The sequence below is a fragment of the Talpa occidentalis genome, unplaced genomic scaffold, assembly GCF_014898055.3.
Source record: "Talpa occidentalis isolate TD23 unplaced genomic scaffold, MPIMG_talOcc4v2.1, whole genome shotgun sequence".
Lineage (NCBI taxonomy): Eukaryota > Metazoa > Chordata > Mammalia > Eulipotyphla > Talpidae > Talpa > Talpa occidentalis.
Window position 1 is genome coordinate 55,714,604 of NW_026555331.1, and position 23,438 is coordinate 55,738,041.

Consider the following 23,438-nt stretch of genomic DNA (forward strand, 5'->3'; position numbering starts at 1 on the left):
AGTTTCTAAACTTTACTAATCACTCCTCTGTGTGATGCTGACACAGTTTCACCAGAGGGGTTCCGTTTGCCAGCCGTCAATTATGTCAATTATGTTGCTCCCTGCTGATTGCTCATTCACATCAAAGTTCATCTGCCATCAACTCATTCCTATCTCATCCCAAGGTACATTCACAAAGGGAAGAAAAGGGTGAAAAGAGAGAAGACAAAACTTTAAACGATATTTTTCAGTTGTCAGTGTATTTTAGCTAAAAACTGAATATAATATATCATCTGTCATAAAATGGGAGGGGAAATGATTGAAAGATCTCAAAGTCTGTGTGGAACAGACACACTATTCTGACTTGGAGATGTGTGTGTGTCCAGGGCAGCCACAGAGCAGATGATAACGGCCACATGTCCCAGGGCAGACAGAGCCCCAGGTCCGCTGAAGAGTCTTCTATGGAAGAAAGGGTTGAGTCAACACCAAAAGATAATAGCAAATGTCCCACTTAAGACTGCACAGCGGCTGGTAAAACTGGGACAAAGGAGAAGGGTTTAGAAGACAAAACTTGCTTATTACAAAGGGATCTAATAGTATGTAAATGATGACCTTTCATCCCCACCCCCACCCCACATAATGACCTCATAGCTTAAATCTGCAAACCTTTCCAACACTGACCAAATTGCCTCTGTGCAATAATGAAGATCAGCATTTTAAACACCAATGACTTGCTGTTTTGTTCTCCAAACAAGGTACTACACCAAAATGAAGAAATCAGAAAGCTGTGGAAACATATACCCCCAAATTATGAACTTGTATCTTCTCTACGGACTTTTGCCAATTGGAAAATAAAATAGTCTTTACCTGCAATCAGAGGCTTAAGAGGCACAGACACAGGCTTTCCCTTCCCAATGGGGGCATTGACATAATCTAGGAAATCAGAGTGAGGGCTGGATGCATACAGATTAGCAGCTTTACATGTGTCCATGGTGGAGCCGCCACCCACAGCAACATAGGCGTCAAAATCTCCCTTTTTGGCAAACTCAATAGCCTCCATGAAGCTTGGAAAAGGGAAAATAAAAACCATTATGTCACATTTTTCAGAAATAAGTTGCCAAGCCATTAAATATGGCCTGGGGCAAGTTCTAAATGCCAATGGTATGTGTTGATTCCACTTAACATAATAACAATGGAAGAATACCTTTTATCAGTGGGTTCCACCCTCACATTATCATAAACCTTAAAGTTTATGCCATTCTTCACTAGGGAATCCATAACTATTTGTACCGGAGAGAGCTGGGAGAGGTTCTTGTCTGTCATCAAACAAACATTTTTAGCACCCATGTTTTGTAGGTCCTACAATAATAAAGATAATTTATAAATTAGGTTTGATTGCACTTGCACTGTAATAGACTCTTATAGCAAACTTAACAATGTATATTTTTCAAAACAACGGACTCAACTGTTCTCAACTTGTACTCTTTTAAAAGATATTTAACCTATCTAGAAGACTAAGAAATCTCAAATACTTGCCATGCCCACTTCCTTTGTTACTCCTGCTCCATATCTAATATTTGAAACAGCCATCTGAAAAAGAAAAAAGACTTAAGGTGTAGGGTGTATTAGAGAGTTGTTCACTCCACTTCTAAAAATCTTAAATGGTTCTCATTGGCCAGAGAATAAAGTTTATTTTCCTTAGCATGGCCTTCCAGCTTGCCCCCACATCCTATTTGGCATCAGACTCATTATACTTCCACAATCAAACCTGGATTCCAGGCACTTTGGAAATACTTATCTTTTCCCAAACACATCATAAAATCTGAGCTTTCAAACCCTTAGATTGAAATGTCTGGTTTCCTTGACTCTACACCTAAATTAATTCTCAAATTACTTACTTTTCAAGTTAAATGTTGCTGTTTCTGTGCATTTTTGCCCCTTCATTTACTCATTCAACCAATCATCTAGCCAATTACCCTTGTATGTGTGTATCCAGCTACCCATTCATTCATTCATTCATGCACTCATCCAGCTTCTCATACAACCAAAGCAACTGAGTGTTTTCTCTGTTCCAAGCAATGTGAGCCTGATCATGGACCCGTTAAACTGTCAAGCTCATAGAGACATTTTAATCTACGACCCTTGAGCTAGGAAAGATAGGGATTTAAACAAATAATTATGTAATTACAATGTGATAAAAGTTCATCAGAATTAATTATTCCTTTATTCTTGTTTCAAAAGGTTACTTGGATCTCTTTTGGGATTGTTATAATTATAAAACTAAATAATATTTAACATTTAACATATGTAAGTTAGAGAGTTTGTAAACTGAAAATCTGTACTAATTTCATGTCTGATTAGAAGACAGTATTCCAGATATTACTCATATTATCATAAAATTTATATTCCATGATCCTAACAAAGTACTTTACTGAAAAAGAGCCCGAAGGAATAATGAAATTAGGGAACATCAATTAACAACAGATTTCAGATGAGATAATAATGTACTGACAAAATACTCTAGTTGTATTTTTTCAGGTCATTCATAGAAGAAGGAATGGATTGATTAAATCTACCTCAAAGGCATATTCTGTTGTTTTCCCAGAAGATGAAAGTCCAGGAGCTGGAAATGTAAAACTCAGCATTAGAGAATGTCTCAAACAGAAAGTAAAACTATTGTGATTTGATACTAAATTAGTATTCTGACAGTTAACATAAACACCTCCCTTGAAGCCTTACCTAAAATATATTTTTCAGGTTTCATTGTTGCATATCAAATTAAAATTAAACTTGCATTTTTTAGAGATATAATGCAAACTTGATGCTGATTGTCATAATAAAGCTATTTAAAACAACTTTCCCATTGAAATAATGTATGCTTTTGAAAATATAATGTTTAAAAATCCTCTAGAAAAACAATCCTTTAAACTCAAGAGTTGGGCTATTGTTGGAGAACAACTATTAGTAATTTCATTAATTGAGTTGCATTTCCCATAGCAACTGTGATCATTTGGATTAAGATTTTTTTTCCATGGAGGTTACTTATCATGGTATGATATTTACATTTCTCAAATTTACACATATAACAAATTTTGTTTTCTCTATGAGATTTAAAAAAATTTTTTATAGGGCCCTCCCTGGTTGTGTAGGCGGTTGAGTGCAACGCTGTGAAGCTGTCTGCAGCCTCTGCAGCACCAGTTCTATCCCCACCGGCCTCGGAGCAACCCACATGGCCAGCAGACCTCTCCTGTCTCGCCCGCTGCTCCCCTCAACAGTGTATTTCGTCAGTCTGCCTATTCTGTTCCCCGCTCTGTCTCTGGTGAATTCTTTCACCCTCCCACGCATCTGGCCTGTACCCTGGCTCTTGTACAAATAAAATAAATATTAAAAAAAAATTTTTATAAACTGCTACTTCTTTGCAAAATAGCAGGATTTAGTTATAGAAGAAATGATTTTGTCATATTGAGGGTCCCATTTAATAATTTTATCCTTGTTCTAATCTATTTATATGAGTCTTGGTCAGTCATAAGATTGAACAAAAAGTCTACAGAGCAATTGTTACTGCCATTTTTTTTCCCAAAGAAAGAAAGGCCCCAACAACATAATAATCTATCTTCAGTTTTCTAAAGCAGTGACATCCTTAATAAAAATTGTAATTTTGTTGACTCCTAGAGGTTTTTTAAAAAGTCTATTATTCCTGTTATTAAATTTCGGAGAAGGTTGAAATTGGATCCCAGAAAACAGAGAGATTATTTTTTTAATTATTAATTTTATTTCCTCAAATAGGAAGTTATTGAATCTTTGTTGAAACCAACTAAAAAGTAGAAAAAAACAGCTGAACATGAATTCTGTATTTGTTCATGAGGGCTTAGAAGTTTGGGCATGCTTCTGCCTATTAGATGGCTATGAATGATTCGGAGGTCCCTTGTCTATCTTGAATTGTGAGACACTCTATGGCCAGGAAAAAGCCCTCATTAAGTAATTTTATCTGTTCTACTCCCCAACAGGCATCTCTGTGGGTTTCTGCTTAGAATCCTGTATAGGCAGGTCTCCTCCTTTCCATCTCTTGCTGTGCTGTTTTCTTCTAAGAGGGGAAATCATTTTTGTGTCGGTAATTCATGTGACATTCTGAGGATACGCTGAAGCTCAATGAGCTTCCTGCTGCTTTGTCGACAATGGAGTTGGTAAGGATTAAGATGTCTGTGGGAACTGAAAACTTCTGTCATGTTTTATTATTAAGAAAATAATTTTATTTAAAAATTGATACAAACCTGCCTCCCTTCTAGAAATAGCCTTGTTTGCTAGTCTCTTCTTTGAGATGTAATGGAATATTTTATCTGTTCAATGAACTCAGACAATCCGAAAGCCCTATCTGTGCCACTATTTTTAGCTTTGACAAATAAATAATTCTATTTAAAATAGAAAAACATTTAAATAGCATTAGATATATATTTGAACCAAATATAATTTCTAGCATACACTCATCTAACATCATATAATTAGAACTACATATTACCAATTTCAAGTGAAAAAGCAACCATTTTCATCAGTCTTCCTCTCACATGCCTTGATTTTTTCACTTTATTCTCTGCCCAAATGTATTACAAGTGCCAACTGTGGAATTAGAAATTGTGGATAGTTTAAAAACACAAAATGTATTTTTACCTTGGGAGTAAGTATGAGAATGGGTTGGGCACTGGCATCTAGGAAAAAGAAAAAAAAATAAAGGAAAAGAAAAAGATATAAAATGAAACTAGAAAACCAGAAGATGAGAACTCATAAGGCATCCTAGTTTTCAGATGTTGTCAAAGTAGGAGCTCTTGGCAAACACTATACAATAGAAAAAACAGAAAGCACCATCCACAACAAGTCTTTCCAGAATTGTAGGATTATTCTTTTACCAATTATTCAAGCAGTATTTTTTTTTGCTTTTTTGGGAAGGATAGGTTGCAAACAGAACTTATTAAATGCCTGCTGGGAGTTGAGATGAGCACCCTGGGAAAGCAAGTAAATTTAAAGAGGGTTCTTCCCTAAAGTCCCAGCAATTAGTAGGTTAGGAGCTTTGACAAAATTGATCCAAGGTTAACAACTCCTGTACCTCATCTCTTCCCATCACCTCTACCCCCTACCCTCAATCCTGGTAATTTCCTCTAATTTTCCCATTGTCTTCAATGTCTTTAATTTTCCTACAAACAGGCACTGGGCCCCCTCCTCCAGGAAGTCCTCAGGGGGTCTGCACCTTCCTGGTCACCACTGTGCCTCTATCCTTGCACTGCCAAGTCCACTGACGAGTCCAGCACCACTCAGGCTCTGCAAACTCCTGGGCTCCTCAGCAGCCAGTCACCCTCACCAGTCACCTAAATTGCGCTCACATCTGTTAGCATTTATCCCCTGCTTTTTCTCAGTTCTCAGTATACTTCTCTATGAGTGAGTATACTTCACTCATCCTTTTTTAAAACCTTCCCTCTCTTGGCTTCTGTACCCCTTCTCTGTATTTATTTCTTGGACAGTCCCTTCTCTGGCTTCCCTTTCTCCTGCTTACTCTCTGATTGAGCTTGCAAAAAGGGTTTTGTCTTTATATTTATTGCCTAGAAAACTTGTCATAGTGCGGTCCCAGTAGATAAGTGAATGGATAATGCCCCCAGCCCCCATCTGGAATTAAAACATCTGAAGAGGAAGAAAGGAAAATGGTTGAATTCAACGCTGGTCAAAATCTCAAAAATTCTGAGAATTTCCAGACACCGGAAGTATGAGCGCATGAATAGAGGCTGCCATCTAGTGGTCACAGCTGAAAATGTCACACACTAAGATTCCCGGGAGCATCCCAGCCCCTCTAACTTGGAAAAATGGAGGCAAGGCCAGGATATTGTTCTTCACAGGTGGACATCCCTTTTGATGACTTTTCCTACTTTATGCCCTGAAAGGATAAGAGAAGAGATGGAAATGGAAGAAATCCAAAATCAAAGCTTTCAACATGCAGGACTGTAGGATTACATGCATCCTTCCACCCTACTTCCCTTTCTCTTTTTGTATTTTTCTAGTTCTGAGGCTACCTCAATTCATGATTTCTGTTCTGCCTTAACTGTGGTTTGAATCCCCACTTTTTATCTTCACGGGGACTCCATTTGTCTTGTACTTAGTCTTACCCCTTATTGGATCCATGATTATATTTAAGAGGTTCATTCTTGAAACTCTCAATCTCTTGTCCCCTTTCTTGCTCATCTTCTGCTCCTTCCCCCTCGAAGTCATTTCCTGGCTCCATTTCCTTGCCTCCCATACATTCCTTGGTGTCCTGAAATCTGGCTACTGCCTCCACAAGTTTCAACTTTCTTTGTGTATCTTCACTTCTCAGACCTCCTTGCATCTTGTCCTCACAGCACTAAACACCCTGAGGCAGCACCTCCCTGCATTCTTGGGCTCCCAGATCACCTGGATTTTCTCTGATGTTTTTTTTTGCCAGCTCCTTTTTCACTCAGACCATCCCTGAAATGTTGCATTGTGTCCTTCATATTTTGGGTTGCTTTCAGCCATTCTGACCCTCCTTGTCCTTTACAACCAACCACATATCAAGGCCCCAAATATTTCTCCACTTTGCTTGGACCTCTACTACTCTCTGGTAAGGGGTCATCTCTCACTGGATTACTATTGTATTCCTAAGAGACTTTTCTTGGCTCTACCTTTGCTGTATCTGTCCCCCACACTGTGGTCAGAGTCATTTCCATCCATATTCACTCCCTTGTTTGAAGGTACTTCGATGTTTCTCCATGGCCCATAGGATAAAGTTCAGACCTGGCCATTGCCTCACAGGCTCTCCTAATCAAGCCACTCCGACTTCTCATCTTATTTCATCTGTAGGGCTCCTAGAACATTATCTTCATTTCTTTCCTTGCATGGGCCCCACATGTTCTTTCTCCATCTTGACTCCAGAACTATGTTCTTGTTTTTCCCTTCTGTCTAGAATATACATTCTGAATAGACTGATGTCTCTTCCAGTGCTAGCTTAGACATCATTTCCCCTGGGTAGCCTTCCCTGGGGCAGGCACCAGGGAATACCATGCCTCCCTCCCCAATGAAGCTGTTATCACACTGTATAGTTGATGCCATTTTCCTGTTTCCATCTGCCTCTGGATTGTACATTTTGTGATAGCAAGGTAAGATCTGCCTCTTCTCACAAGTTTGCTAGCCTTGGGTAATATAATGCCAGACACATATTAAGCTCTAAATACTGATTAAATGAATATGTAAATGAATACATAAATGAATGTAGACATTTGAAATCCCCTGACCTTGTTCTCTCTTTTCCTGGTGTGCCAAAGACAAGGAGTCTGACCTGGACTAGGGAGAACAGGTTGGGGCTCCACCAACTTCATGTGATGACCTGAAACCACTGATGAGCTTCAGCAGAATAAATCACGGTTAGAACGAGGTCTTCATTGACCCACCATCAGGCTCTGGTTCAATTATCTAGGCTTCACTCCTGGTATCACTGATAAGTTGGCCAGGCCCTTCCTTAGCAAAGGCTAAGGGGCTAAGGCCCCTTTCTCTGTGCTCTAAATTTCACCCCTGCTCATCTTCTCAAGGACAATAGTTTTTTCCCTCTTAATCAAAATTTCCCTATTACATCTTACATTAGCATGAAAATGTTATTTTCCCACTTTATATCAAAAAACAACTAACCAAACAACCTTCCCTGTCCCTGTTCCCTCATTTTGCCAACACGTCTGCCTCTCTCCCTCCCTTCAGCTGACTAAACCTGCTCTCTTCAATTTCTCTTCCTATGTTCTTTCTGAACCTCCTCCAGTGGGCCACGGACAATCTCACCAGGTCACTAAGGCCCTCCACTGTGCAAATACACCACTCATTTTAATCCTCTTCTTGCCTGACCTGTCAGTGCCATCCTTCTCCCCTGGAAACTTTTTTTCCTTGACTTTCAGGACACCACATTCAGACGTTCTTTCTAATTGCACTGGCCATTCCTGGCATAGTTTCTTTTCATTCTCTTGATACTGGGTGCAGGTGTACTCAAGTTTGGTCTACGAACCCTTCTCTTTTCTCTCCAAACTCACTCTGAGTGTCCTCTCTTGGCTTACGAGCTTAAATATCTCCTATGCTGATGACTTCCACATTAATCTTTCTGGTTTCGTCCTCTTTCCTGAACTCCAGACTCAACAGTCTACTGCTTGAATGTCTATTAGGCATCTCATATTTTCCCACTAAAATTCAGCTCCTGGGCTCCTCTCAAAGCTTCTTCCTTATCCCAGTTTAATGGCAAATTTATTCTCTCAGTTGTTTATGCTAAGAAACCTTGGGGTCATCTTGGCTGTCCCTACCTGGCTCCCGGTGTCTCTGACCTCATCTCCCTCTTGCTCACGCTGCTATAGTCACTGTGTTCTGAAGCCATGCCAAGCATGTTCCACCCTCAGATCTCTTCCCAGAGGGCCAGGTGGTTCACTCCTTCCCTCCACTGGTCTTCCCCAAATGGTTACCTTCTCAGTCAGTGTGGTTGACTAAGCCTTGCAGATATTCAGGTCTGAAGTCCTGGAACCTTTGAACATTAGTGTACGTGGCAAGAGGGACTCTGCAGATGTGATCTTAAGGATGTTGAGATGGAGAGATTTTCCTGGATTATCTTGGATGGAAGGGCTAAATATAATCATAAGCATCCATTTAAGGAGGTAGGGAAATGTGACATAGAAGGCATTGTGGTCACTGAAGCCAGATGCCATGTTGCTGATAGAGCAGGGCTCCAGGTCACAGAATGCAAGGAGAGTAGCCACAGAAGCTGGAAAATGATCTCTCCCCTAGAGCCTCTGGAAGGCTCTAGGCTCTAAAATCACACCTTGATTTTGGACTTTGGAATTCCAGAACTATAAATGAGTAAATATGTATTGTTTTAAGCCACCAAGTCTGTGGTCATTTGTTATAGCAGCAATAGGATCAGCATAGTGAGGTCTCCTCCAACGATCTTCTCTAAAATTGCACCCCTGCCTTCAAATTCTTTACTTTCTTTTTATTACCTATCAACATCTAATGTAGTCTAAATTTTCCTTAGTAGTTTAGTGCCTGTCCTGTTTGCTCCCCCCAAACACTTAGGTGCTAGAGATATTAGACTATTTTGTCTCCTAGTGAACATTTCAAATCTACGGTGAAAGTGCAGTCCTTCCCTCCTGGGTTTTTCCCTACCTTTGGCCTCATTGCCTATCCTCTACTGCAGGTTTCTTTTCCTCCATTCAAAGTGCAAATTATTTGCAAATCCAGATGCTCAAGGAAATCACCAGGTAATGTAAATGAGAGACCAGAGCTGCTGTGTAGTGAATGGGAAACTGCACTCTCAGGAAGCAGGAGGGCTTGCCCTGTCCAAAGGAGGTAGATGCCGCTACTGGACCTCAGCCTTGGCAGACTTTCCCCGGACAGAACTTGGGTTCCATGATGACATTTACCAGTTTTTAAGGTTTTTATCTGAAATCTTCCTGCTTTTGAAATGCTTACCTAATGAAAAAGTAAACATGTGCAGAACTAAGAAAGCACCATTGCTACTCCTGCTGTAATTCTGTGGTTCCCCAGGACTTCATTTTCACCCTTGTTTCTAGGTTTACAGCTTGCCAAGGCCTGTTTCCACACTCATGATAGCAAAGACCTTCTATACACTTGGGTGAGTCCCAAATTCACTTCTGAGTTTCAGAATAATAAATTCAATTACCTGTTTTTTGGGTGGGGGCAGTGTTTGGTCTCCATCTGGGTGTACCTGAATCATGTATATCTCAAAATAACCTAGACTGAAGTTATCATCTAAAGCTAACCCCCCTACACTTGCTATCTTGGTAAATGGTCCAACTGTTTACTTGACAACCCTAGCAAAAAACCCTCAGCTTCTGTCTCACTAATCAGATATGAAATCCTGCCGATTCCAACCAACTCCTTAGTATCTCCTATTTTTACCCTTTGTACAGGTGGCCTCTCCTAGAAGCCTGAAACCATCAATTTTCAGATGGAGAACTACTAATAGTATTTCCCCTCCACTTCCACTGGAAAATTCTAGTAAGATTAAAATCATGCCGCACTTCCTTGTCATGCAACCATTCCAAAAACTTGTTCTGTGTGACACTGGTTCCATGAATGGTGTTGCTTGATAAAGAGTTCTACAATGCACAGGTTTAGAGCAAAGAGTTTAAATATAGCTAAGCTTTGTCCACCTGCAGGACTTCTCAGGATCCTTCACGTTCTAATGTACATCCTCTCTCCAAGAGTCACATAGCAGTGAGCAGTTTCTCAAACTTTTCTTTTTTTTTTGGGGGGGGGGCGTCTCAAGGTGTTTTTTTCACCGTGAGAACTATTGCTTCAATAACTTTCCATTATTTACACAATACAATTAATATACTTTAGCATAGGACTAAGAATAGAACTATGAAGTCAGAATATCTGGGTTCAAATTATGGCTGTATACATTTACTTAGTGTGACAAATTATTTTCCCCTAGACCTTATTTGTAATATGAGGATTATAATACAGCATAGCATCGGCTTGATAGAAGGATTAGAGTTACTAATAATAGTATATGTAAAGTGTGTAGGGACAGTGCCGGGGTACATGGAAGTACCCAATAAGTGTTAATTATTTTCTTACCGGCTGTCTGGTTTTTTACATTATGTTTATTTTAAAAAATTTTATTTTGGGCCATTGCACAAAATAATACAGACAGATCACATATACTCCTAAACCAGTTTCTTTCAATAACACCATTATTCAAAATTATAGTAAAATATCACAAGGATATTGACATTGATACAATCCACTGATCTTAATGTTTCCACTGATTAATAATTTTCCTTTTATTGAAGTAACATTGATTTACAACATTGTATGTGATTCAGAGGTACAGGATCATACTTTCAGGTGTATGTTTTCATACCACAGGCATCACTATTGGTGATCTTTCATTGTCTTCTCCATCTTCACCCCCATCTATGAAGCTAGGCCCAGACTTTCAGATTGTGAAATTACATCTCTTGCTTTTGGGGCAGCTCTTCCCTTTTTCTGAAATTCCTCTCTAGTCCCTCTCTTTTCTCCCTACTAATCTCCACCTGTTTTCCCAGGCTGACTTGTGCACATGCACACTTAAGAAGAGTCTCGCAGGCAGTTGTTACATGCCCGGCATTTCCGAAGGGGGAGTCAGACATGTCATAACATTTAATATCCTTACTCCCTGCAGATCTCAGAGTGAAGCTCCTGGCGATTTCTCACGTCCATCTTTTAGTTTTACACCCTCAGAAGGCTCATTTAAACCCATCCCCTCATTCGATTCCCCACCAGGCGTTAAAGTGCTCCAGAGGATTTCATCTTTGTATTCCCAGCACATGTGAGTTGACTGGATTCATGAATTTGTCTTGGTCATTGTACCAAGCCCTCCACTGCATGCACGACGTGGGGCAGGGGCTGCCCTCTCTGGGCCTTAGTTTACTAAACGGTGGGACAGAGTAACACCTGCTCGCTGCGCGGAGCCCGGGGGCACCGCACGCTCCACAACACGGCCCGGCCAGGCGCGCGGCCCGGTACATAGCGGCGCGCACTGCGGTATCTCCTAACACAAGTTCGTGCAAGTAACGGGAGGAACGCAGTGGGGACTGCGTGGAGACGGTGGCACCCTCCGGGCTCCCGCCCGCCCGCCGGGCCCCGCACTCACGATGCGCGCTGCAGTTGCCTCAGCAAGTGCGCGACTCGGGCGCGGACGGCGGCGGCCATGGCTGCAGAGTCCTCCTCTCGGCCACGCCCCCTCCGCCGGCCAATCCCCGCCGGCCAATCCCCGCCGCCACCCCCGCCCCGCCCATCCTACGGGGCCCGGTCGCGTCCTAGGGTTTCCCTCACCGGCGCGAGCCTGGGGAGGCGAGGGACTTTTGCCCGAGTCAAAGCCATCACCGCCCAGCAGTCTCACCAAGCACTTTGCAAGTTGCCTAAAGGTAATTGCTCCGTTGGGTCTTTTAACTCTAGACTTATTTCCTCTACTTCACGTCAGGTTTCAGGTTTCAGGTGTACAAATTCTCACCTCAGCAAATGTATGTACCACAAAACACCCACCTACAAAAGTCCGGTCACCCTGCAACGATGGATCCCTCTAGAGGCCCCTTCTTCTCCCCGGACTGGTCACCACCACTCTATTGTCAGCCTAAGGTTTTCGTTTTAGTTTTGTTCTTTTGCACCCCCCACCCCTTTATAGTTCATGTGTGAAATCATGGTGTTTGTCTTTCTTTTTCTGAATGACTTAGCATAATCCCGTCAGATCCACCTTTGTCACAAACTGTTTTGCCTTGAGTATTTTCAGAACAAATCATTGAAACACTGCATAAGTTTTAACAGTAAACAAGAATCTTGCAAATATCCTGCATTTTTTCTTAATATGGACAGTGTTAAGTCCAATTGCTAAATCAATGGCCTAAAAACAAAACTGTAAACCTTCCCTCCCAAGTCGAGAATTTAAATGGTTTTAAAATGATCTGTGAAGAGGCCTCCCCGGTGGCGCAGCGGTTGAGCGCTGGGTTGCGAAGCTGCCGGCGACCTCTGCGGCGCAGCGGTTCGATCCCCAGCTGCTCCCCGGCCACCGGAGGAGGGTCCCACATGGCGCGCAGACCTCTCCTGCCGCCCGCTGCTCCCCTCAGCAGTGTACTTCGGTCCTTCTGCCTGCTCTGCTCCCCGCTCTGGCTCTGGTGAATTCTCTCGCCCTCCCGCGCTTCTGACTGTACCCAGTGCATGTATAAACAAAACAAACAAACAAATAAATAAATAAAAACATGCCTCTATAAATAAAAAAAAAAATGTGAAAAAAAATCTTTAAAAAAAAAAAAATGATCTGTGAATGTCTTGGTTTTTGATGAAATTGTTCAGGATACCATGAAATGATTTCATGAATAGTTGAAAACTTTCCATGGTTACACTGTCCTCTGGGAGGGCCTAACTACCAAATATGCCATTGCTGAGTGGAAACATTGATCAATAATAGCAAAACTCAACTTTATCAGGAAGTGTGCAAAGAGAATAACAACTGAACACCTATGCTTTTAGTAACTTAGGAAATATGAATTCTTTTCATAGCAATTTCTAACCATCTTATGTAAATGACAAGTGAAAAATGAAATAAAAATGAATCCCCAATTTAAACTTCCTCTCAATTGTCAGACCAAAAAACAAAAGTGGCTGTCAACTCTATAATAGCAACATAAAGCCATTTGCTGGAACCCTCTTTCTGCACCAATATGAATTCTTTTCAGGATGTATTTTTAGAGATGAGTTACTGAGATCAGTTAGGGAAGAAACTCAGGGTGGCTATAAACATTTCACTTTACTCAAACCAACTCAGGTCAATCTGCCAAATGAATCAAGAGATAGTAACATTCCAATTAAAGATTTTGTGGGATTCTTTCTCTCATCCTTAAATATCCTACTTGAGGTTAAAAAAAAAAAAAACTGGGGCAAAAAAGCAAAAAACTGGGGACATAAATATTGAAAAGATTTATTTTCTAGATTAATGAAGACTGCCATTATTTGGTAAGGCCCAAATTTTATCATTTACAGCAAATCAATGTTTTCAATGTTGGAAGTATGAAATATTTTTTTCAAAAGACACCAGTTGTACTACTTTCAATATTATATCTGATATCAAAAGAAGTGTGAGTCTTCCTAAAAGTGGTCTTGCTGAAGGCATAACTTATAGTTGCTTTTTAAGAAAGTAAACAAAACCTGTACCCTGTAGCCAAATCACTTAAGATTTCTACCAACAGCCAAAAAGTATAAAGCAATATTAGATAGGTACACTTTTATTAAATAACCTTTACAACAGTTATTTGTAAGTCCAGTTCTGAAAATGTAATCTTCCCTTACTCTCTCTGCCTTGATAATACACAATTGTTATAAAAACGTAGAAATGTATAAATCTGTCTGCACCTCTGAAATATGACCATATCCCTCATCCCACATCCAAAGTAAAAAAAAAAAAAAAAAAAAAAAAGATGGTTGTGGAGGAAACATTAATGTGTAGAGTCCAACATCTACAATATATCTTGAGGGGAGGGGATTCCTGAGTCCCTCGACCTTCAACAAAGGCAGCCAACTCCCTTCAGCAGCTCTCTCCCCCAACCCTATAAATTAACATTTAGTATATAGTCCCAGGTTTACAGGCCAATTCCAGGGTGAAATTTACTTTCTCCTCTTTCCTCCCTGGTGTTGCCCTCCTTTCCTTTTGCCACCCAAGCCAGGTGGTCCCGAATTCATCTTGCCTCCCAAGCCCACTTTCCTCTTCCCTCCCTGGCTGGGAGGACCTCCTCCTCTTCTCTTGCCCCCAGGACCCTGCTGCCTCCCCCCCTTTCTCTTGCCCTTCTGGATCATTTTCCTCCTCTTGGCTGCCTCCTCCTGATCCTCCTCCCTCATTTGTTTATTGGTGGCCCTCGTCACGTCCATCTGAGGCTTTTTGCTGTTCATGACTCGCAGCAACTCTAACTGGCTCTTCTTCTCGGCTGCAAAGTCCCCAAAAAGAGGCTGAAACTTCCTCTTCTTGCCGGAGCCGCGGGGTGCCTTTTCCTTGGGCAGGCGCTCTTGGAAGCGCCCTACGGAGGCCGTGGAGACCTTAGCTACCTGCATGGCGCGGCCGAGCTCCTCCTTACTCTGGTGTCCGGTGGGGTGCATGCCTGCCGAACTGGGCAGCTGCATCTTGTGCGCACGGGCGAGGTTACGAAGCCGGTTCAGCTCGTTCTTGGCCACTCGTTCCTTCTTAGCCTGAATGCGCTTGGCGAACTGGTCCTCCAAGGGGTCGGCACGGTCGGGCACCTCGATCAACCATTCCTTGGTGTTGTCGCGGGCGCGCTGGTACCCCCAGCGGCGCCGCCACTGGCCGCTCACCTCGTCCCACACCAGATTGGTTTTCTTCTTGGGTCGGATGCCCTTGAGGCGCGCGAACTGTTGCCAGCGTGTAAGCGGCCGCGGCTTGGGCACCGGTTTCTCGCGCGGCAGGCGAGTGGTGGGCTCCGGCAGCTGCGCCACCACCGCCTCCTCCACACGTTCCGTGGGCAGCTGCCACAGCTGGTTGATGAGCAGCTGCGTGTTGTCCCGCGCCAAAGCTCGCAGCTCGGCCTCCGGAGCGGGTCCCGCGCGCCGCAGCTCAGTCGGGGGGTTCCGGTCCGAGGCCAGGAGGTTACCCAAGTCGAACTCCAGCTCCAGCTCCTTGTGCACCGTGATGCGCTGCAGCTTCTCTGCCTCGTCCCGCTCCGCCTTTGCCAGCAGGTCCTCCACGCTGTGACCCTCCATCGCTTCGGCTCCGTTCACTACTTCTCAACCAGCGCCGGCTCCGGCCCCGGCAGCACAACCACGTGCACCGCCCAGACGCTGGATCCGGAAGCGAAAGCTTCACTTCCGGGGCACCCGGAACTAGCTCACAACAGGGCGACGCGCGACACGGCCGGCAGAGGGCGGTGTTGGAGAGCGGATGGGATTCGAGGCAGCTCTTTATAGGGGTGCCCGGATGTAGGCGGAGCTGGTGCGAGGAACCCAGACCACAAATCCCGGGCCTAATTGAGTTGGTGTTTCCCAGGATGCGGGGTCCGGGTGGGCAGCGCAGATTCCTGGGGCCGCAGATTGGGGGCTGCAGGAGCGACTGTGTTAACAGTGCCATTGTAACTATTCTGTTAAGATGTTGTCGGCGCGGCCTTAGGTCGTGGGACTAGACAAGTTATTTTTCACCAGAGCTCGGGGAGGATGGAGGGACGGGCTCTGAGAAAGACATTTCCCGCATTTACATAAAGCTGCGTGTAGGAGAAGACTTGGTTTACTTGGGGAGTTCGTCGAACTGTTATAGGGCAGCCCCGATACTAGCAATAAGACGTCTCGGAGTGGGCGCGGGGTGCGCACACCCCAGCGAGCCGAGGGCCGCCGCCCAGAGCTCCGCGACCTCCTGGCGGTTTGAGATCGGAGTGCTGACTCTGGGCTCCCCGGTGGCGCAGTGGGTGAAGCTGTCTGCAGCCTCTGCTGCGTGGGTTCGATCCCGGCCGGCCAGCGAGAATCCCACGTGGCGCCGCAGACCTCTCCTGTCTCAACCACTGCTCCCCTCAGCAGTGTATTTCAGTCAGTCTGCCGGTTCTGCTCCCCACTCTGTCGCTGTAGAATCCTCTCACCCCCACACCTCTGGCCTGTACCGCAGCTCTTGTATAAAAATAAAAAAAGGTAGTGTGCTGACGCTGCAGTTAAAGTGCCCCTGGGCCATTCCTCACTAAGCCCCTGTTTGAGCTAAGCCCCTCTGTTGGGGCCTGCTTAAAAACCTGTAAGGTGAGTGTACGTACAGTACATACCTTCTGGGCGGTAATAAAGATAGATGAGTTAATATACCCCTGGGAGGCTCAGATTAGGGTCTGGAACATGAGTGCTCGGTAAATGTTAACTAAGGCAATTATTATTTAATTGTCATAATGGTTCTGAGAGCGAAATAGAAGAGACAGTCTTATAAAGTGATTAAGAACCAGTTTGCGTCAAATTATCTCAAATTAGATCTTGATTTACTCTACCTACCTTGGACAGGTTAACTCAAGTCCTATTCATAAACTGATAAATATGAAACATTAGTTCCTAGTACACAGTCAACAATCAATGTTAGCTTATTCCACTGGTGACAAACGACGGCTCAAAGGGGTAGAGAGACTTTGTCTAAGGTTGTTTATACAAGTAGGAAATGTGGGAGCCGGTGGTATTTTAACTGAGTTTAAGGCTTAGTGTGTATTCTCTGCAGAGTTCCAAGGTCTTGCTTCTCAACAAAGTTTGCTCTGTTGACCAGCAGAATAGCATCAAGCACCTGCGAACTTATTAAAAATGTGGACTTTCTGGCCTCATCCAAATGTGATGAATCAAAGTTCATTTTAACAAGATTTCTAGGTAATGAGTATTCAGTCAAGTTTGGGAGGCAATACTGATACCAGAGCTCTGACTAGTTCTGGGAGTGGGAGGTGGTGTCTGAGAAAGATACTTCCTTAGATTTACATAAGGCTGTGTGTAGAAGAGGTAGGTAGGTAAAGGGAGGTTGTGGGTAGTGAAGAGGGGGTTATGCTGGAGAATTAATCCATAGAAATGGACATAGTAGCCATTAGGAAATAGATTTAGTTAGGTTTCAAAGAGTGAGGACTTCAGATAAAATCCCATCTGTCATATTTGCCAAATGAGATTGGTCTCTTTTTAAGCTCACTATCTTTCCTCAACTCTCCTTTGCTCAGTCACTGTCAGACATTTAGTGAACACATTTTCTCTATCTGGTATTATGCTAGAATCTTCTTTTTTTCTACATCCATTTTAGGATTTGCTGTTTCTCTGAGTCTTTGCATTTTAACACTTAGTCTTTAATACCAGTCATCCTAAAGGTCCAAGGTTAGAGCAAAGGTCATATTAAAACCTTTAACCTTAAAAACCTGGAATTTGCCAAAGAGAGAGCTAAGGACACTGATGCTTCTGCTCAATGCTTGGTTTAGTTTCCGATTCATTTAACAAACATTTGAATGACTACCTAGTTCCAGATACTAGGTGTGAGAAATTATGGAACAGTGGGGTAGAAAGAAAGGTAAAGAGAAATTTACAGTACTGCATGACTGGGCCTTTAATAGGAAGTGCAACTACAGAATTTAGCTACTCTATCTTCTGAATTAGGGGAGAAAAGAGCAGATGTTGATAGGTATTGAGTGATATGAATTCTCAGTGGATGAAAAGCTATTTGCTTTGAATAACACAGGTCAGTTCTTTTTAAAATAATTTTTAATATCAGTTGCAGTTTTTTTTTTTTTTAGATTTTTATTTATTTATAGAAGAACTGGGGTACAGGTCAGAGGCGCGGGAGGGTGAGAGAATCACCAGAGGCAGAGCGGGTAGCAGAACAGGCAGACAGACCGAAGACACTGCTGAGAGGTGCAGCGGGCAAGGTAGGAGAGGACTGCCACGCCATGTGGGTTTCTCCCTGGCCGGCCGGGAATTGAACCCATGCCACAGAGGCTGTGGACAGCCTTAAAGCGCTGCGCTCAATGTACTGCGCCACCAGGGAGGCCCAACACAGATCAGTTCTTTTTTTTGTTCTTTTTTTTTTTTTTGTCAAATAGGACCTTTTCTTGATTAAAAAATGCATAACAGTGAGTTATGTGGCAAAGCAGGGCATAGTCACACTACTTGGATTATGAACTTAAAACTGGCAAAACATACATGGACAAATATTACATAGACTGTACATTTTAGCTCTTTTCCCTTCAAAATGGGGTTTAAAATAAATCGTCATACAGCTCTATGAGAACTATGGAGACAACTGAAACAGAATGCTAAACAAGGAGCCTCCCTGGTGGCCTAGGCTTTAAGTCTCAGTGCTACCACCTCTAAAGCCCACTTCAGTGGCCTGAGTTCGATCTCTAGGCAGGGAGCTGATCCATATGGTGCAGCAGACCTCTCCTGTCTTGCCTGCTTCTCCCCTTAGCAGTGCATTTCAGTAGATCTGCCTACTCTCCTGTCTCTGGCGAATCCTCTCACTCCCCCCCCAACATCTGGTCTGCACCCCAGTTCTTCTACACAAAAATAAATAAAATCTTAAAAAAAACTTTAAAAAAATGCTTAAGAGTTTGAATTTATAGCATTCACTGAATACCTCTTAAGCTATGAAATCATATTTTTTTTCAGTATATGTATATTTCACATTTACATCTGCTACCATAATATTCTGATCTGAAATTTATGACTTTTTTTTAATATGTTCTTTTTAGTAATTTTATTTAATAAAATAAAATTTTATTTTATTTACTAATTATTTAGTAATTTTATTTATCCAGCTTTATTTATTTATTTATACAAGCACTGGGTACAGTCAGAAGCACGGGAGGGTGAGAGAATTAACCAGAGCCAGAGCGGGGAGCAGAACAGCCAGAAGAACTGAAGTACACTGCTGAGGGGAGCAGCGGGCAGCAGGAGAGGTCTGCGCGCCATGTGGGACCCTTCTCTGGTGGCTGGGGAGCAGTCGGGGATCGAACTGGCGCTGCAGAGGCTGCGGGCAGCTTGCAACCCAGCGTTCAACCGCTGTGCCACCGGGGAGGCCCTGATCTGAAATTTAAGTCAGTCTCCTCAGTCTCTTCAAAGGTGTTTTAACCTTTTATGGATTCCTTTATGTGACTTGCACACTCACAAAAATTATGCCCCCAAACTAACTTGAATAAGTAAATTACTTAATGTTATGATTAAATATCAAGAGAAGGATTCAACACTTTACCCTGGGGATAGACTGCAACTTGTTATTTGTAGCTTGAACTTTGGAGAACAAATCTGGTGTTACATGTTATGGCCATGGTGTTTTAATGACTTGATTTTTTATTTGTTTTCTTTTTCCTTGAATTTAATAGTTGCTATATATAGATGTAATTAAGATCCTTCATTGTTGTGGCCTTTGACAGACTGGAAAGGTACCATCTTAAAAGTTCATTTGAGTGTTGTTTTCTTATATTTTTAAAGTGTTTTAAAATATATTTTTAAAGTGTTTTCCAGACATTGTACTCTGACTACCAAAAATATGACTTTTTATTTTTTTAATATTAATTTTTTTTTTATTTTTTACATCATTGTTCATTTTGAAACAATATTTGCTTACCCCCCACCTCAGGTGTAGTCCCCATAGAGTTTCCTTCACCAATGCACCCGTGCACCATCACCTCAGTTCCCTGTGCTCCTCCTTCCCTCCCTTCTTCCCTCTGATCCCTCTCCCTCCTCCTCCCCTGAAGTAGGTCTCTGATTTATAATTGTCCGTTTTTGCTTTGTTGTGTTTTGTTCTGTCATTATTTTTTTACACTGATGTTTTATTGGGTTCCCCTATGTTCCTGCTATAAGTGAAACCATCCAATATTTTTCTTTTTCCTTCTGGCTTATTTCACTGAACATAATTGCTTCTAGTTCCATCCATGTTGCTGCGCATGGCATGAGTTTATCTTTTTTGATTGTTGAATAATACTCCATTAACACAGGTCAGTTCTTTTTTTTTTTTTAAGATTTTTTTTTTTTCTTTTTAAAGAGGCATGTATTTTCATTTATTTATTTATTTGTTTGTTTGTTTATACAAGCACTGGGTACAGTCAGAAGCGCGGGAGGGTGAGAGAATTCACCAGAGCCAGAGCAGGGAGCAGAGCAGGCAGAAGGGCCGAAACACACTGCTGAGGGGAGCAGCGGGCGGCAGGAGAGGTCTGTGCGCCATGTGGGACCCTCCTCCGGTGGCCGGGGAGCAGCCAGAGATCGAACTGGCGCTGCAGAGGCTGCGGGCAGCTTCGCAACCCAGCGCTCAACCGCTGCGCCACCGGGGAGGCCCCAACACAGGTCAGTTCTTAATTGAATTCTAATTGTTTTATGCTCAATGGTTTTTTTACAGTCTAAGTGGATTTTAATTGATGACTGGAGGCTGATTTTCACATCCGCTTTTCTGATCATAGTACTGGATACATAATAGGTATTGAATACATGATTGTTTGAAAGAATAAGGCTAATAAATTGACTTTTCTAAATTAAAAAAAGATTAATGTTCATTATGTTTGATTCAAGGTAAGAAAAGCTACCAAGATTGAGATTTAGGATTTTAAAAAATCTTAATAAGGCAAGTAGTGTTCTCTAGGTTTGCTTTGTGTCTTTATGTTAGGTAAGACTGGGGAGGGGGGTCAAGAAAAGAACCTACTGGAGATGTGCAATAGGTTTAAATTATTTTAAGAAAATGGTTGGACGTTTTTTCTTTTCCCTTTATGGATTTTTCCCTGTATCTTTTTTCTTTCTTGGTTTCCCTTTCTTTTGTGTCATAATGCGAGGAATCCCATGATTGGTCATTAGGTCTTGGTTCTTTGTTCCTTTTGTCTGTTCTCTGTGCCATTCCATTCATACGTTGGTGTCATTTGCCACTTTTGTGCAGATGGTTTTTAGGGGTATGTCAGTATTTTGTTCCTTTTTAGAACTATAGACTCAATCTCCAACAGGCTCTTCCATCATACTTTAAAATTTAAGTCTATATAACACATCATTTTCTTTCAAATTTATTTCTTTCATCAGTCATCCACTCACATTTCCTCCCTAATGAATGTTTATAGAAGGCCTTTCATGCCCAAGGCACCGTTGGGCATTGAGAAAACAATGCTGGTTAAAGCAGGCTCAGATGTTAACCTTGACTTTTCCTATTTCCAGGTCCTCTCAGTCTTTTTTTTTTTTTTTTAAGATTTATTTATTTTTATACAAGAACTGGGGTACAGACCAGAGGCACGGGAGGGTGAGAGGATTCACCAGAGACAGAGCAGGGAGCAGAACAGGCAGACAGACCGAAATACACTGCTGAGGAGTGCAGCGGGCGCGACAGGAGAGGTCCATGTCATGTGGGAATCTCCCTGGCTGGCTGGGAATCGAACCTGTGCTGCAGAGGCTGCGGACAGCTTCACAGCTCTGAGCTCAACTCGCTGCGCCACCAGGGAGGCCCATCCTCTCAGTCTTAATGTCCTCTTATCTCTGTCTCTGTATTGTACCTTTTACATCTTCACTATCACTGTTATGACCTTACCCCTAGACCAGGTTTTTCTCCCCTACTTGACTAGATCCTTTTTACACTGTTCTCTGTCCCTGGCTTTCAGCTGGGTGTGGCCAGCAGGAAGAAGTGACAGAAGAGCAGAAGGCAAGAAGAAAGTAAGATGAGGGTTCATATCATCCTTTGGTCCCCATCCCCGGGTGCCTTCCCTCCTGAACCACTGTCCTAGTCCCTATCTCTGAACTAGCACTGTGCATATTATGTGGCTTGGCTGTTTTTCTAGAAGACCACAGCTCCAATCAGGTAGCTCTCTCTGGACATCTACTGGCTCCTGCTCCCCTGGTTCCTGCAGACCTGGATGTGGTTTTAGTTCTTGCATACTGTAACACTCTGTGAGATTCCTTAAACCACACCTTAAATCATCTTTGCAATAATCCCTGTTGGTCTTAAATTACTCAGCTTGACTGCTGCCCATTTCCTGCCTTGTAGTTAGAGAGCTATCTCAAGTGAATCCTACCAATTTCCTGCCTCCAATCTTTCTTTAGACCAGTCCTGAAGATTTATCTTCCACGGATTTTGCCAAATCACTCTTCTCCTCCAAACCCCCCATCTCTACTTAACAAAATCATGATTGTTCTCAGTCTTGGATGTTAATGATCTGTTTCCAAAACAGCTCTTTTTACTCACATGGCATGACAATACTTATGCTTGTTTTCCAAATATTTCTTACCCACACCTATTTTTCATTTAAGCTATCTTTCTACAGTCTTAAGAACATTCCTCAAGAAAGTAAAAAAAAAAAAAAAAATGATGCACAGGACAGAAAAAGTAACAATTGTATTTGTGCAGCAACTACTACAAATTTTTTCATTATATTAACAAAAGCAGACCTTTAGAGAGATATTCCTTCCATGCCCCCTCCCCCACCTGAGGCAAAAAAGGTTAAAACATGAAAGTAATACCTATAATGTTCCCTCAAAACAACTACTTTGGATAGCGAAACAGTTCTGTAAGCAATTTCTTTCTTCATACTTTTGATACTGCATTCACTTAGATTTACTTCTTAAATGTTTTTCAGTTGCTTGGTAGTGGAAATTATTAGGAATAATTCAACCATTATTTAATCCTGCTGTGAACGTAGTTGTTTTGAGTATTTTTGTCTAGGAGATTCAGTGTGCCAGTAATTTGATAAATGACCCTTAAAATGCATACATTATTTTTTACATGGTTCATTTTTACTGATTTATAATTTCAATTTGAAAGTACTTGAAGGACAAATTTTGAAAATTTCTTTGTCATAGGCAAAATCTGTATTTCAGTTTTAGTCAGAAATCTTTAATAAAAATCCATTGTAGCATTAAGATTTTGTACAGGTAGTGTAGAAGCAGATAGAATAACTACCAAACATTAGATGTTTGCCTAGAAAGAACTTAGAATTTTAGGGTAGTAAAAATGATTGCATTTTGGGGCCTCCCTGGTGGCACAAGGGGTTAAGACACAATCTGTGAAGCTATCCTCAGCCACTGCAGCACAAGTTTGATTCCCGGCCAGGGAGCTACCCACATGGCGCAGCAGACCTCTCCTGACTCACCTGCTGCACCCCTCAGCAGTGTATTTCAGTAGCTCTGACTGTTCTGCTCCCCACTCTGTCTCTGGTGAATCCTCCCCCCCCAGCCTGTACCCCAATTCTTGTATGCATAAATAAATAAATCTTTAAAAAAAGATTGCATTTTGGAAATGTTTTAAATTATTTTGCTTTCTGTAAAATATACCATAATTTTGTTTTTCAAAAATCAGCAGTTTTCTGCATTTGCCAAAAACCTATCACCACCTCTAAAATATGTAAGTACTACTGATTGATGGTTTTCATTCAAAAGACTTCAGCAGCAAATCCCAAGGGAAGGGGATTGCAGTTAGGCTTTAGCTTTTACTT

At 42.2% G+C, this 23,438-nt stretch overlaps 2 protein-coding genes and 1 long non-coding RNA gene across 5 annotated transcripts in view; 1 reads left to right on the forward strand and 2 right to left on the reverse strand.

The window, feature by feature from the left end:
* The window catches only part of ADHFE1 (alcohol dehydrogenase iron containing 1), a 35,516-nt gene extending 23,786 nt beyond the window's left edge, over window positions 1-11,730 (reverse strand). The window contains exons 1-6 of one of the 3 annotated variants that reach the window (XM_037505900.2): window positions 11,660-11,730; window positions 4,645-4,682; window positions 2,556-2,602; window positions 1,516-1,569; window positions 1,184-1,338; window positions 847-1,043 (exon numbers count right to left, since the gene is read on the reverse strand). In XM_037505900.2, coding sequence (XP_037361797.1) covers window positions 847-1,043; window positions 1,184-1,338; window positions 1,516-1,569; window positions 2,556-2,602; window positions 4,645-4,682; window positions 11,660-11,718 — 550 coding nt within the window. In that variant the 5' untranslated portion in view covers window positions 11,719-11,730. The remainder of the gene's footprint in view (window positions 1-846; window positions 1,044-1,183; window positions 1,339-1,515; window positions 1,570-2,555; window positions 2,603-4,644; window positions 4,683-11,659) is intronic. The other 2 variants (XM_037505909.2, XM_054692219.1) reach the window with 2 other exon arrangements.
* A 105-nt stretch (window positions 11,731-11,835) lies between these two features.
* LOC129145300 (uncharacterized) overlaps window positions 11,836-23,438 on the forward strand; it is a 67,546-nt gene continuing 55,943 nt past the window's right edge. Inside the window, exon 1 of the long non-coding RNA XR_008550644.1 lies at window positions 11,836-11,933. This is a non-coding gene — a long non-coding RNA (uncharacterized LOC129145300). The remainder of the gene's footprint in view (window positions 11,934-23,438) is intronic.
* On the reverse strand, window positions 13,433-15,358 carry RRS1 (ribosome biogenesis regulator 1 homolog). The gene has a single exon (XM_037505922.2). It carries the CDS (start codon window positions 15,265-15,267, stop codon window positions 14,164-14,166), a length of 1,104 nt encoding a protein of 367 aa, XP_037361819.1. The 5' UTR covers window positions 15,268-15,358; the 3' UTR covers window positions 13,433-14,163.

Coding starts and splice junctions, on each gene's coding strand:
- RRS1 (XM_037505922.2), bottom strand. CDS start 15,267: ATGGAGGGTCACAGCGTGGAGGACCTGCTGGCAAAGGCGGAGCGGGAC.